Source organism: Haliotis rubra, unplaced genomic scaffold (assembly GCF_003918875.1).
Source record: "Haliotis rubra isolate DU_JTF1 unplaced genomic scaffold, ASM391887v1 Scf23, whole genome shotgun sequence".
In the NCBI taxonomy this organism is placed as follows: domain Eukaryota; kingdom Metazoa; phylum Mollusca; class Gastropoda; order Lepetellida; family Haliotidae; genus Haliotis; species Haliotis rubra.
Window position 1 is genome coordinate 55032 of NW_025766336.1, and position 15047 is coordinate 70078.

At 43.2% G+C, this 15047-nt stretch overlaps 1 protein-coding gene across 1 annotated transcript in view; it reads right to left on the minus strand.

Moving 5' to 3' along the window:
• Positions 1-566: 566 nt before the first annotated feature.
• LOC124277897 (E3 ubiquitin-protein ligase MGRN1-like) overlaps positions 567-15047 on the minus strand; it is a 67296-nt gene continuing 52815 nt past the window's right edge. Inside the window, exon 15 of the mRNA XM_046713622.1 lies at positions 567-3392. Coding sequence (XP_046569578.1) covers positions 3166-3392 — 227 coding nt within the window. The 3' untranslated portion in view covers positions 567-3165. The remainder of the gene's footprint in view (positions 3393-15047) is intronic.

Below are 15047 nucleotides of genomic sequence, written 5' to 3' on the forward strand. Positions count from 1 at the left end.
TTGGCACTTGAGTTGATCTTTGACTGGGATGTTGATGTTGCTGATGATAGATCATGTCAAGCGGATGTTGAGTTTGTGAGAAAATTTAACACTACCATTCATCAAACTGCTAATACGCCAACTTTTAGTTCTAGGTCAACACTTTCTGTCAGGTGTCAGAACTTTTGTTCATTTCATGATTTACAGTAAATATCCATCCAAATGTAACAAGGGGCGGTGGGGTAGCCTAGTGGTTAAAGTGTTCGTTCATCACGCCGAAGACCTGGGTTACATTCCCCACATTGGTACAATGTGTGATGCCCATTTCTGGTGTTCCTTGCCATGATATTGCTGGATTATTGCTAAAAGCTGCGTAAAACCATACTCACTCACTCACTAAAATATAACAGACCCGGGACATCATTATCTCCATCAGCTGCCAATGTAAAGGGGCACAACTCTGCACACTTTGCTCAACCTTTTATGATTGCTTCACCTATACTGGTAAGTGTTCTCCAGCTTGTTGCAGCACTACTGTCTGGCAAGAACCATCTGATCTTATCATGTTAGAAGTACACAAAGACATGTCCTCTTTAATCATTTATTTGTGCTTGTTACCTTTGAATGGAACAAATCACTATTTCACAATATTACATACATGCACTAATGCACATCTTTTAACATTCATCTTGCCATGTCATATTGCAATTTTCATAATTACACATTCAGTGACCACCAAGTCACATGCATTTATATACACATTTACAAGCTGATTGACAGACATAGGAGATTCTGATTAATGTCACTACAACAGAAAAGGCAACCATATGAGACTAATGTACGAAATTTTGGATGTGACAATACAACATTGGTTCATAAATTTTAGCAAACTTAAAGATGAAAGTGACATGTTGTTATAGAGCTATCCCCCATACTGGAAAAGTTGAGTTTATTCATCAGTAATTCAACCAGCCCAACTGAACCAACATAGTGTGAGCTAGCACAATTTTCCTTGTGTTACATGGGTTCATTGATAGGTTCTGAGCCTCACATAGAAGGAAATGTTACATCTCCACATATGTGAGTATAACACTTGGGATGGATACCCTTCCTAATCCTCTGTAAAGAGGTGGACAACAGACTTTAAGCACGGTAGGAAGAACCGTGAAGAAGCCCCACATCTTGGAATTCTTGTGACATCAACACCAGACATGATCTAGAGAATCTACTAAATGCTGATGAAAGACCAATGGATGACAATAGACAGGCACTTCTCATGAGAGAGAGTACATTCCATTATCACAGAAACTTACACAAAGAAGGAAATACCAGCTCAGTTGTCCAAAACTTCTGGCTTCTGACAAAACATGCACCAGGCACAACGTTTGATAATCTAGGTATTTTCCAAACTGACCCAGAAGAGTTCTTGCAGTGGTATGCAACTGTGGATGAAACTTGGGTTCAACTCTTTCATTAAGTTTTTCGTTAAGTCCATATTTTAGATGTCCAAAATGACTGTCATGGTTTAAGTTGAAACGGGTTCCAGCAAGAGCTTTCTTCCTGCATTGACCTGTGACAGTTTTTGCGAACTTTAGTGATGGTGATGTGAAATGATGACATGAAAATTTATATCATTTTATCATCTTTAGGTGAAGTTTGGTCTGGTTGTTGTTTAACTCCGCACTCAGCAATATTCCAGCGGCCTGTAAATAGTCTAGTCTGGACCAGACAATCCAGTGATCAACATCATGAACATCACTATACGCAATTGGGATACGATGACACATGTCAACCAAGTCAGCGAGCCTGACCACCCAATCCCGTTGGTCACCTCTTACGACCAGCATGGGTTACTGAAGACCAATTCTAACCTGGATCTTCACGGGGTTTTAGATGAAGTCCTTCTATGCGAGTCTCTAAAACCTATCATTCAACCCTCAGATCATGGCAAATTTGGGGCGTTCATTTAAATATGGCTTTCAGTAATGTTTGATGATAATAAGACACACTTTGAAGAACAGTGCAGAACATATTTAATCATCAGAGAACTGAGCAGAGATTCTATGCAGGACATTTAGAGGAACACCTTTCACGGGTTTTCATGAACACAAAGAAAACTGTCTGTCGGTCACAACTCAACTCAAAGTCATTCCTATATCACACATTCTCCCCAACAAACTTATGAGTGAGTAAATTAGAGCAACCTCAGCAATATTTCAGCCACAGACAGCTGGAATTGTAGTGCACTTTATCTTTGTGATGTTCATATCAACTACAGCACAAGTACAGTAACATTACTGTACAGTTTGGTACGGCTACTACAAGTATTTACAGATTCTGCTTGGATATACAAAACAGCCTTGCAACCCCAATGCTCTGGCATACAAAATAATGGGGAATGAACAACAGTCACTACAGTGAGATACTTGCAGACTGAAGCATTTTCTTGGTGATTGAAGACACAAGAGATTGGTAAAGAAACAACAAAAATACACTTCTTAGGTCCTGGGCAAAATGAAAAATATGTGTTGAAAGTGTACCATCCTCTTTTAGATTCAAAATGAAATTCAAACCTCACTTACTTATGAGCTGCCCTCATCCAATTTGTAAATATTTGTCTATGAATCAGTTCTTACTCATTTTGATGCTTAGGCATATTTGAATACTTTCTTGATGGCACTGCCCTGGCATGTAGAGATGATGTCAATCTACTGCTCTCAAGTCTCTGGTTATGTAACACTAAATGGCAGGATTCTGACATACAGGAAGAACCTTGTAAAATTTCAGAAATTTCAGTAAAAAGACAGAAATGAATTATAATTTGTGTGCATGACTATATACAATAAGAGTAATATTTACCATCCTTGGTTATTTCATAAACATTTTGGCAGGAAAGATATTTCTGGGGAAGGGAAATATTGTACACAAAATAACTTAATACACTGAATAATATAATAACATAATTCAATGTTCACTTAGATATACCATATGTAGTCTTTGACAGGCATTTCAATTTGTAAAAAAGTGAAGTTATTGTTGTGTCAACTTATGTATGTAGTTTTATACAGACTTTAATCAGAACTGATATCCTGTTCATGCTATTCAAACTTTTAACAAAATGCTGAGTAAACATAATGAGTACAATAGAACAGGTGTGCCTTGGCCCTGCTCCCACCAGTGAGTCCTCTACACAGAGGATTTGTCCTCCTCAGTTGCACCAACATTGGTCAGCAGGGCCTGGGAGCTGCTGTTGCTACCATAGCTGGAGCCTTCAGTACCACTACTACCTCCCCCGTGTGTGGTGAGCTGATCGACAGGCTGCATGGCTTGGTAGTCCGATTCCTCCAGAGACCCTGCTGGGTGGTATAAGCTCACTCCCCTGATCTCACTCTCCTCACTCTCCGTCATACACTCTGTACCAAACAGAGGAAACACAACTCGAAATTATAACGGTTTTGAGTATTACTATAACCTGATGTCAACTAATAATGTATAAATACATGAACATAATAGAACATCATGTTGCATACTTGGGAGAACATCTAGATCCATGGAAAACATTTGACTTAACATCATTGTCGACCCTGCTAGCTACTCAAGTGTAATCATTTACCCAGAAAGGGGATTAAGATATCACATCATTATCGTCATGTGAGACCGTCATATCACAGGTGGTGTAATAACTAGGCCAGTATTATACACCCTGCTTGGTTGATAGAGCTTGTGAATGTATTTAGAATGGGAGATCAATGTGAGCCTGATTGGTAAGAAATTAGAGTTATGTCCCTTTGCGAGTTGTCTGCTCATCTACTTTTTCCGTAACAACGTGTTTAACAAGGTGAAATTGTATTACATTCACAAATAAAACCATTTTTCAATTTCATGATATTGTATATGATAAAAATGAAATTTTTAGAGTAAAATTAATATTTGTATACTTATCCTGACTCATGCTTATTGCTTGTCTTCTTCTTCTGGCGAACCTAGTGGAACACTTGTATCTCCCAATTGAAGTTCCCTTCAATAAAAAATCACTCATTAGTACCCACCACGAGTTACCTCCCTCCCACAAGCGCGGGAACGAGGGCGCCACCCGAACCCATGTGCCTCACTCTCTCCTCATATACTGAGCCCAACATTTGAATTTTCAGGGAAATCCAAAGTGTTAAATGGGGAGGACGGGAGGGCTTACCTCATGAGTCAGGATAAGTATAAAAATATTAATTTTACTCTAAAAATTTCATATTTTTTCCTTATCCTGACTCATGCTTATTGCTTGTAGAATCCTACGGATAGGAGGTGGGATTATATATACTTTGGATTTTACTAATTAGTGATTTGAACTGAGATGATTGTAATAACTCTATGGGAACTTCATAAAGGCACTGAACTGAAGAATTCCTGCTGTAACTTATCAGCTGCAATATAAAGGTTATTACAATTTACTTATTATGATAAAAGTATATATAATATTAATACAATGCTTAAGACTAATAGACTTAAGCTTGTTAATATGATAGCATAAACTCCTTAGAGTTTGTTAGCTAAAATACTTTTATGATATAAACATAGTACTGAGCTTAAGATATGATTAAACTTAAGTTAAATATATAATAGCAAAACTCCTTAGAGTTTATCAGCTAATATACTTTTTTATGAAGTAAACATAGTACTAAGCTTAAGATATGAATAAACTGAAGCTATATATATAATAGCAAAACTTCGTAGAGTTTGTAAGCTAATATATTTTACAATGTAACCATAATGATTAAGATATGATGAAACTTAAGGTAACTATATAATAGCAAAAAAACTCTTTGGAGATTGTTAGCTAATATACTTAAATGATATAAACATAGTACTGAGTTTAAGATATGATTAACTTAAGCTAAATATATAATAGCAAACTCCGTAGAGTTGTTAGCTTATATATTGTATGATATAATAACCATAGTACTGAGCTTAAGATAATAAAAGAACTTAAGCAAAATATATATAGCATGTAGCTATTTAGTACTGTTATAAGATAGGTAAAAATCTGTAAGATTGACTTATCTTCTCCGAGGAACTGTCAACTGTTGTGCGAGGACCATGGGACCGAATTGGTGGATACCTGAGACGTCCTCGGTGGTGATATCTCTCAGATAGTGGTTGGCAAACACCATATCGGATCTCCAGAAATAACCCTCCATTATTTCAATAGCATTTGTGTAGAGCAATGTAGATGTTAGCGCTCTAATATCATGAGGATTAGAAGCTCATGGAGGGTCGATCCTGCAGTCTTGTAGGCACGTAGTATGACAGTTCTGATCCAAAAGGAGATAGTAGTGCGTGAGACTTCCGTCTCGTGAGCTTGATAGAGGAAATAAATCTCTTGCATTTTTCCCTCTGTTTGGATCGGTGGAGATATATTTTCAGTGCTCTTACTGGCCATCGTGATAGATACATCGTTATCATGGGGTCCAAGTATCATCAAAAGCGTGTTCATAAACCTCACTTGTGAGGTGTTGGAGCACTATATTCAGATCCCAAGTTGGAGCGTGAAACTTCCGTTTTAATCCTCCAATCGGAAAGCTCGTAGCAAGGCGAGTAACTGGGTTAGTTAACTTAACTTGCCCGATCTCAGTTATGATAGAGCTATTGCTGCAAGATAGGTGGACAAGTTGAGCCTTATAAAATCTTAGTCTGACGTAGATAACATAAGTAGTCCGCCACTTGAGGATGAGTAGCATATCTAGCTGTAAATCCTTCCTTTGCAGCATAATTGACAAACTGTGCCATTTGTCATCGTTATAAGTTGCCAGTTGAGTTACGCAGGGCAAGCTAGACTGCTTTGCCGCCTGGCTGAATAACTTGTTACTCAGACACGCCTTGATACAATCCAAACGTGAAGTTGGAATATATCTGGCTTTCCGTGCGCTTGTTTGGTGTCGCGGATGTATTAACAGATCTCGAGCACTCTGTAAGATGTAGTATTGGTTGTCTGATTTCTTGAATAAGAGTTGGAAACCACGCCTCTGCTGGTCAGTAGGCCGTGACCAAATTCAGATGGAGGCTCTGCTTTTGACTGATTTTGAGTAAACTTGTGAGATTAACGCTGGTGGCGGAAAAGCGTACGCGTTGAGTCCTTCCCACGATATGCTTAGTGCGTCTGTTGCCAATGCTAGTGGGTCTGGAACTGGCGATACGAATGTTGTCAGTTGTTTGTTGAATCGAGTGGTAAATAGGTCTATTAGAGTAGTTCCTATTTCCTTGATAATTTGAGTGAATATCTCTGTATGGAGCATTCATTCTGTCGGCGATGGTATGTGTGGCCGAGAGAGAGCGTCTGCTATCACATTCTTTGCTCCTGGAATGTGAAATGCTCTGACATGTATGTTGAGATTGTCGATTAAATCGAACAATTGAAAACAGAGTCGATATGTTCGGGGACCTGGTTGAGCTTAGTTTGTTCACATAAAACGCCACTGTCGAATTGACTGTGTGAATCATCCACTGGGTATACTGTAGTAAGTTGCTCCAGTGCATTAAGGTGTTTATTACTGCTTGCATCTCTAGCAGATTTATGTGTAATTTGTTCTCTTGATTGCTCATAGCCCTGATGCCGTCCTGTTGGCAAGATGGGCTCCCCAACCTTATAGTGACACATCTACGTAGAGAAGTGTTATCGATTCCAGCTCTATTAACGAGACGCCTATTCAAACATTGATCTCTTGGTCCACCATAGTAGATGAGGTTTGACCTGAACCGGTGAATTGAACGGTAGGGATTCGTCTAGATGCGAATTGATGATGACTTGTAACGGATGTAATTGTAGTCTGCCTCTGCCTGTCATGTCTTGAGCTGAGCTGAAGTGCGTAACCCCAACAGACTCTGTCACTGTCGTAGTGGTAGCGGAGATAGTAAGGCTTGTGGAAATGACTGTTGGATCTTGATCCATGGTTCTCCGGTACAATTATACGATTCTGCGCCGTTACAAATCAAAAACCTAGAATTAGCAGATCTTGCGAAGGTTCTAGGTCCAACTTAGTAGGTTTACTAACCATCTAGTTGTGTTAGTAGCTTGATGATGAATTCAACTGTAGTCTGAGACGCTATGGATTTGGATCCATTTGTATCCCGTCGTCGAGGTAAATTCGCTGCGAAGTGCTTGACGATGTAGGTGCACAACCAGGGGTGACTGCCATCGTTGAATTTTTATGTAAAAAATCGCCTGACTGTCGTGCCCTCGTCCTTACTTGACAGGGGAGGTCTCTAACCTCAAGAAGGCAGCCCAATCATGAAGGTTCAGATTAGCTGGACTGTAAGGAGGCTTGCTCGTTCACTGATATATTGTTGTCACTTGCAACCTATGTGTTGAACTGTGAACTATGATCGACCTCTGCGTAGGGCGTTGTCCATCTCGGTCCAATCAGAACAAGGCATTTTGATTCTGTAGAGTACCCGCGCTGTGATGTCACCGGTGTAGCAGGAAAAGGCACCTTGTATAATATAGTGCCGTCGTTGATATTAGAACAATCGTCGGTCTTCACCGTAGCTTCCCCGAAGTTACCCGAGTGACCACGTGTTTCGAGGGTTGATGGTAAACGCGCGAAACCTCCGGCGCGAAATACCTCGCTCTGTAATATTAATGCTGGGTAGGTTATTTTCCAGGCTGTCGTGAAAGTAACTTCAGTCTTGAAGATAATTCCGACTTCCTTATATAAGGTTCAATAAACCTTGCAAGTTGTCAGCTTGTAGACTGTTAAAGCTGAACTTGTTGTACATATTTCTTCTCAGGAAATCATAGACGATTATGAGTTTACTCGTTGTAACAAGGCTGCTGTTCAATTTCGTTATTGAATTGTCTGCAGATCTGCGTAATGGTCACGCATGTAGATAATCGTATCGTAGTAGGTAGTCAGCTTGAAGATCCTTAATTAGGCTCTTCATCTGTTGATAAATTAATACAGCGACGTTCTGTGTTGTAAATAGCCTGTGCAATTGTCTTCGCGTAGGCTTGTAGACGGCATATGGCTTACAGTTGATAGACAACTCATGCGATGTCTTGAACGGACTGACGAGTGGCTAGTATATGGAGACCTTGGAGGAGACTTCCTCGGCGAACGCCGGGAACTTCGCGAAGATCTCGAAGTAACGCTTCTAGATCTTCTGGGTGAAGTAGACTTGCAGCCACTTAGCCTTCGTGACCTTCGCGAAAGTATCGAGTCAGAGTCCAATCAATATATGAGCGCTTGCTTCGCGAACGACCTCTGTGTTGTACAGGGTGTGGGCTCGGCGAAGCGCTCCCTCAACTCTATATATGAGCGCTTGCTTCGCGAACGACCTCTGTGTTCTACAGGGTGTGGGCTCGGCGGAGCCCCGCAACTCTATATATGAGCTTGCCCGCGAACGACCTCTGTGTTCTACAGGGTGTGGGCTCGGCGAAGCGCTCCAGAGCTCTTGCTTCGCGAACGACCTCTGTGTTCTACAGGGTGTAGGCTCGGCGAAGCGCTCCTTCTCCGCGATGTCCCTCGCAACTAGTGAGGCTCTAGCTCCTTCGCGGAGGCGGCCTGGGACTTCCTTAGCGAAGTGTTCGCTACGGGCTGGGTTGCCCTTCGCGGAGGCGCGTCTGTGGGCTCAAAGGCCCTACGCGAAGCCAAGGCGGGCTCTAAGGCCCTGTATGACTTAGTATGGGGTGGGCTCTGAGGCCCGTGGCTTTGAGGCCTCTGTAAGCCGCAACGGTCTTCCATCAGCCTCATGATTTGGTTGACCAGGTCGTCTGGGATGGTCTGCGCTGGCATTGAGGGTGTCCTCTCTGTGATAGTGACGAGACCCTCAGTTATAATCTCCGGCGTCAGCGTAGGCATCTCTGATTGCATGTTGATCTGCGCTGAAGTGACGGTAGCCGATACTGGTCACTTCTTATGACATACATCTGGAATGATAATCGAAATGTCATCATCATATAAACATCATTCTGAATATCAGAAGCAAAGTTGTTTTTGTTTTTTGTAGCCTTCGTGGATTTCCCTTTGACGAGGCTGTAGACTGTAGGGGTTCGGAGCGTACGTTGAGACGACGTGGAAGCTCTTCTAGTTTTAGACTGTGATGAAGGAACGTCCTGGGAAGCAGGTCGCTTCTAGGATATAGCGGACTGCGTCCCACGCTTATCCCCCGAAGGTAACTCAGGATATATCTGACTCCGATCTATTAGCCATGACTGAAGATTGTTTCCAAGATTTATCTGCCTTCCGTCTCAAAACGCAACATAAATATTTATCAAAGGCAGAAATTGGTAAATTAATACATAATTTACAACGAGAAACAATAGAACATGGAGTAATGCAACTAGGGCATTTTAAATGTGGATCGGTAGCAGAGTAACGTAATTTACAAACAGTGCAGATTTTTATTAACGCAAACTGCTGAGTAAACACCGTGAACCGTGAATCAAGCAGCAGAAACACGAATAATTATCAATGCATGTTGAATAATGATACTAGTTACACCTCTATAGATGAATATAGGAGGTAACAAACTAAATATAAATAATGGATATAGTGTGTAGGGAGACACAGGTGCTCTCACGTCTTGCTCACTGGGCGAAGAAGGAGAGAGTGAGGCACATGGGTTCGGGTGGCGCCCTCGTTCACGCGCTTGTGGAAGGGAGGTAACTCGTGGTGGGTACTAATGAGTGATTTTTTATTGAAGGGAACTTCAATTGGGAGATACAAGTGTTCCACTAGGTTCGCAAGAAGAAGAAGACAAGCAATAAGCATGAGTCAGGATAAGGAAAAATATGGTTATTATATAGCATTTGTCATATCATACCTCATAACAACATTCAGGCTTAAACAGTGGTCTTGTGTTGTTTGGGGGTTTGAAATGAAAACTGCAATGTAATAACCTCTCAACAAGGATCATTTTGGACCATGCCCTTGCACCATATGTGCATTGAAAACAACATCAGGGGCCCTTATGGTGCATATTAATCCCACATGGTGCAATACAATTCAACACCTGGAGCTTGGTGATTTCGGTTAAAACATACCTAATAAATAACTTCAAAAGGATTATATATATGAAACTATCATTTATCAGGATAGTATATTTCAGTATTGTGTTAGTTTAGTTGCAAAGTTTAATGAATATATTAAAAATAATCTAGCACTTTGATACAGCTGACACTTGTGGTCGGATAATGTAATTTTCTGAGTAAAATTGAAAATTTTAACTATAAATTGTATATTTATATACTTATCCTATCTCACGACTTGCACCTCTCTCTCTTCATTCGACCATGAGTGGAAACGAATTAAAACTTTGCTCAAGACCTACCTTGCCCCTCTCCCCGTGCTGTGCATGCCTTCCTGTCTCAGTCGTGCTCACTAGTCCATGACAGCACGAGGCATGCGCAGTCCTCACCCACGTGATCACCTCACATACTCATTCTCGATCTTGGAGCCATAAAAGGACAAAACCGGAACGGTGGTAATCTATGTAGTGGGGAGGTAGGGAGGGACTTTATCGCAGCGTGAGATAGGATAAGTATATAAATATACAATTTATAGTTAAAATTTTCAAATTTTAAACTTATCCTATCTCACGACTTGCACTTATCCCACGGTAGGAAGGTGGGTCATAGATTACCCGAATTCAAGCGATAACAGCTAGTGTTACGCCCAAACAACCGTGAGGAAGCAACTGCAAGGTAGGGCAATAACTACCAAGTTACTACGTCATGAGGGTTAGGTCGAACCCATTGACTTATTAAGCACAATTGCTCCCAGGGACCGGGATTCCCGAGCAATGTGGTGTTCAGTCACTACCTTCACAAAGTGAAAGGACGTAGCTTAACGAGTGTAATCAGTCGCATCGCCACGATTTCCAAAGGTACCCCGTAATAAAAGTCAAACGACTAGTATCGGGCCAGCCCTGCTTGAAACAACCCCACAGACACCGTCCCGAGGAGGGTGAAAGAGAAATTGAATCGGTAAAACTCACAATTTTAAGCGTTCAGTACCACAACATCATCTTATGACTTCCATTACTTACCACAATAAGATCACATAGATGTGTATAGGCACTTAGGAGCATGAACGCCACGAGAGTGTAACACTTCGAAGGACTCACTTCACTGACTTAATTACTCCGTGGAGCAGAGGACAGTAAGTGAGGTGGCGACTCTCTGTAGTCTCAAACAAATGAGAGGAGAAAATCTAAATCCCGGAAGAAATAAAGACGTAAATCAGAAAAAAGTTTTTCAGATTTATTCAGATTGTACACAAGCAGAAACGATCGCGACTTGGGATCAACTGCACAGTGGGATCCATATAGCATCGGAGCACAAGAAAGTTCATTATCTGCGATGTTGTGCCGCTGATAACTGCTGGGCAAGGACGAGTGGTCCAAACTGATGAAGGCCTTGAATATCCGTCACCGACACATCTCTGAGGTAATGAGACGAAAATACCGTGTCAGATCGCCAAAAACACCCCTCCATTATGGCAGTTAACGAGCAGTTGCTATGCAACGCCATAGTAGAAGCCAAAGCCCTGGTTTCATGAGGGTTGACTGCCGTAGGTGGTGGCAAACCGGCAAAAGTGTAGGCTCGTGAGTATTGTAGCTCGTAGCCAATATGAGAGTGTTGTGCGAGAAACTTCCGCCTTGGAAGCCGTGAGACAAGGGTATAAATAGCCTCTTACGCAGAGGCGGCGCGCTCTTGCGATGCTTTAAGGTAAATCACGAAGTGCTCTGACTGGACAAAGAGACAGATCTTCAACATCTGCTGGACCCAATATGGTAGACAAAGGCGGGATTGTAAAAGGCGATCAGGTTGACCCGGCAACTGGTTTTGCAATAAAATCCCAGCGCAATCCCAACAATACCTTGCCATGTCTACTCTGTTCAAAACGGACACGGTTGATATCTAGAGCATGCAGTTCAGATATACGTGCCGCTGTGGCCAAGGCAATAAGAAAAAAGGTCTTGAATGAAACTTGTTCAAACTCCTTGTCCTGTAAGGGTTCATAATGCTTTCGGACACTAAGTGGTGTAGGACCACGGATAAGTCCCAAGCTGGTGGGCCGAAATTTCCTGGATTGGTCGGCTAGCTTAAAAGAGCGAAGTAAGTACTGCAGTTCCGGTACCGTCGAAACCTTCGTACCAGAAGTCGGGCTAGGACCGAATTAAGAGCCGCCAAGTAGGTGGCTAAAGTGGAACCCTTGAGTTTCCTTGTAGCCCGCAAATGTTGTAAATATTCCGCAACAACCTGGGGCTTAAGCAGTAGTAGGGGGAAGCGATCCCTCTGACCCGACAATAACATTCAAATTTCTTCCACTTATCGTCATACAAAGAACGGGTAGACGTCACGATGAGCTGCAGTGATAGCTGAGGCCACTCTGTGAGAATAACCTTTGGCTATTAGTGATTTCTGCAAATGTGCCATACGTGAAGATTGAACGTCTGTGGTGACTCGTGATACACGCCGAGTCGCGGATGAACTAGTAGGTCGTCCCGCGGGAAGAGAGGAATGCTGATTCGACTGACTAGACTTTTAGGCCGACGAACCAACTTCTCGCTGGCCAAAATGGCTACCAAAAGTAGTTGTACTTTGTTGGTTAACAGAATTTTCTGAATGACCTTGTGAAGTAGAGCGGAGGTGGAAACGCATAAGCCGTTGAGGCCTTCCCAAGGAATGGCCAGGCGTCGTGATCCCAAGCTAGTGGATCTGGAATTGGAGATCTGAACCTCGGCAGTTGGGAGTTGAACCGAGTGGCAAACAGATCGACACTTTCGGTCGAGAGATCGGGTAAATTATCGTCCGAAAAATCTTGGGCAGGAGTTGCCACTCTGTGGGCGACGAGGCGACTGGAGCGAGACAGAGCGTCGGCAATCACGTTCTTTGTTCGGGGAATGTGCCTGGCTCTTGCGGCGATGTTGAGAGAATCTATCAGAAGATAGAAACGAAAACGTCCACTGTAGGAGTGCTGCTGAGCCCGTCGACCCTAGGTGATTGATGTACCACACTACCGTCGAGTTGTCGGACTGTATCAGCAGGTGAGACATCTTGAGTAGAGCAGCCCAGTGCTGAATCGCCAGTAATACTGCCTTGAACTCCAGAATGTTTATGTGGAGTGACTTGTCTTCGGACGACCACTGCCCTGCCACTTGATGCTGAAGGAAGTGGGCTAACCTTCTAGAGAGGCGTCCACAAACAACTGATGGGTTGGACTGAATGGCACCAAAGAGACGCCCGGCGCCAAAACATTCTGTACGTTGAGCCACCAACGTAGAATTGGACGTAGTTCCCTGGGTAACCGAATCAACACCTGAGGGTTGTTGGTTTGAAGATGAGGCGCGAGAAATAACTGAAGTGGGCGAAGCTGCAGTTGACCTCTGTAAGTCAGAGCCTGAGCTGGCGTTAAGGCGCCAGCAACTCCTGCCACTGGTAGAGTTCTGGGGTGATCCAAGGCTAAGCGGAACCAGGCGCTGAATTTTGGTCCACCTGTCCTGGGGAACAAACAACTTGGCTTGTTCTGTGTCGAAGATTGCTCCTATGAACTGAAGTCTGCGAAGTCGGTGTTAACTCCGACTTCTCGTGAATTGAGGAGCCACCCTAACTGTTTGAGCAGCCTGATGGTGAACTCCTGATGGATTTGAAGAACGTTTGGATCCTGTTGTGCCTGAATACAATCGTCGATATAGCTTTGAAAAGTCACTCCCGAGAATGTAGGAAACTGCTGATGGGTTTGGTCACCCGAGTAAAAGCCACGGGGCCATAGAGATTCCAAATGGAAGGGCGTTCCATTGGTAGTGATGGCCCCGAAGGTGAACCTGAGATATTTCCGATGATCTGGGTGAATCGGAATGTGCAGGTATCGTCTTGAAGATCTAGGGATATGAGGAAATCCCTTTCTTCAGAATTGAGCGGAGAAGACTGACCGATACCATGCGAAAATGAGGTGGTTGTTGCAGGAATCGGCGTTGAATGTCTTCATATTGAAGATGAGGCGCAACTTGCTGGAGTTTTTCTTTGGCACCAGAAAAATCGGGGAGTAAAATCCTGGAGTTATGCACACCTGATCTAGGTGTTCTATTGCATGTTTCTCCAGTAGAGTTTGGATTGTAGTCGAAAGGACTGCAGCCCGATCCAGAGGATATATTTGCTGCAAGGGTTGAGTGGTGAGGGTGGATCCCGACCACAGGCAGTCGATAGCCGTGAATGAGAGTCATTGTGACAAAAGGATCTCCCAGAACCTCCCAGTTGGGAGCAAACAGACCTAACCTCCCTCCTACAGGGGAATCGAACACTGGAACCACGGATCCGGCAGAACCAATCGAGCTCTGACTTCCGTGAGTCACTGTTTGGACTGTCTATGTCCAGTTCCGTGTCGAATCGATAGAGGCGGCGTGATCGCGGAACCACGAAATGGCCTCCTGCCTCTGCCACGTGCTTGAGAAGGCGCCGTGCCTTTCATACAGTCCCGGAGGTCTGGGTTGGAAGGGGTAAATTGTGCGGTTTGGCGATGCGAATAGAATCTTGGAGCTGAATTTTTGCAATTCCAAGAGATCAACAGATACTTGAAATTGGTTAAGGCGGTCCACCTTGGATGCGATTTCAGCAATAGCCCCACTGAACACCGTATCCCCGACCATGGTTGACGAAATAATTCAGCCTTGAATCTATCTTCCCATGAGGAGAAATTCAGCGGACCCGTCGCCCGTATTGCAAGTAAATAGCCAAAAAATGAGACAATTGCTCGAAGACCACCTGGAATTGGTCTAAAATCAGAGTCATACTACCCCTGATGTATGCGTCCTGGTCCGTATATGCATGGTTGACCGCCTCCGCGCATAGCAGCGTCAACAGCTGAAATAATGCAGCTAATGGCAGGGATAGCATGGCGAACCGTAGTATCTAAGTGAGCCAATTCCCTGTCTTCCACCAAATCTGGCTGAAATGGAGCGCTTGCCACAGACCATGGAAATGTCATCATCGACTGAAGGTGCCGCTGACCAAAGTTGCACACCATGAGTATGTGCCGTGGATGGTCTGAACCTTGGAGCAGACAAACCATCCTTCG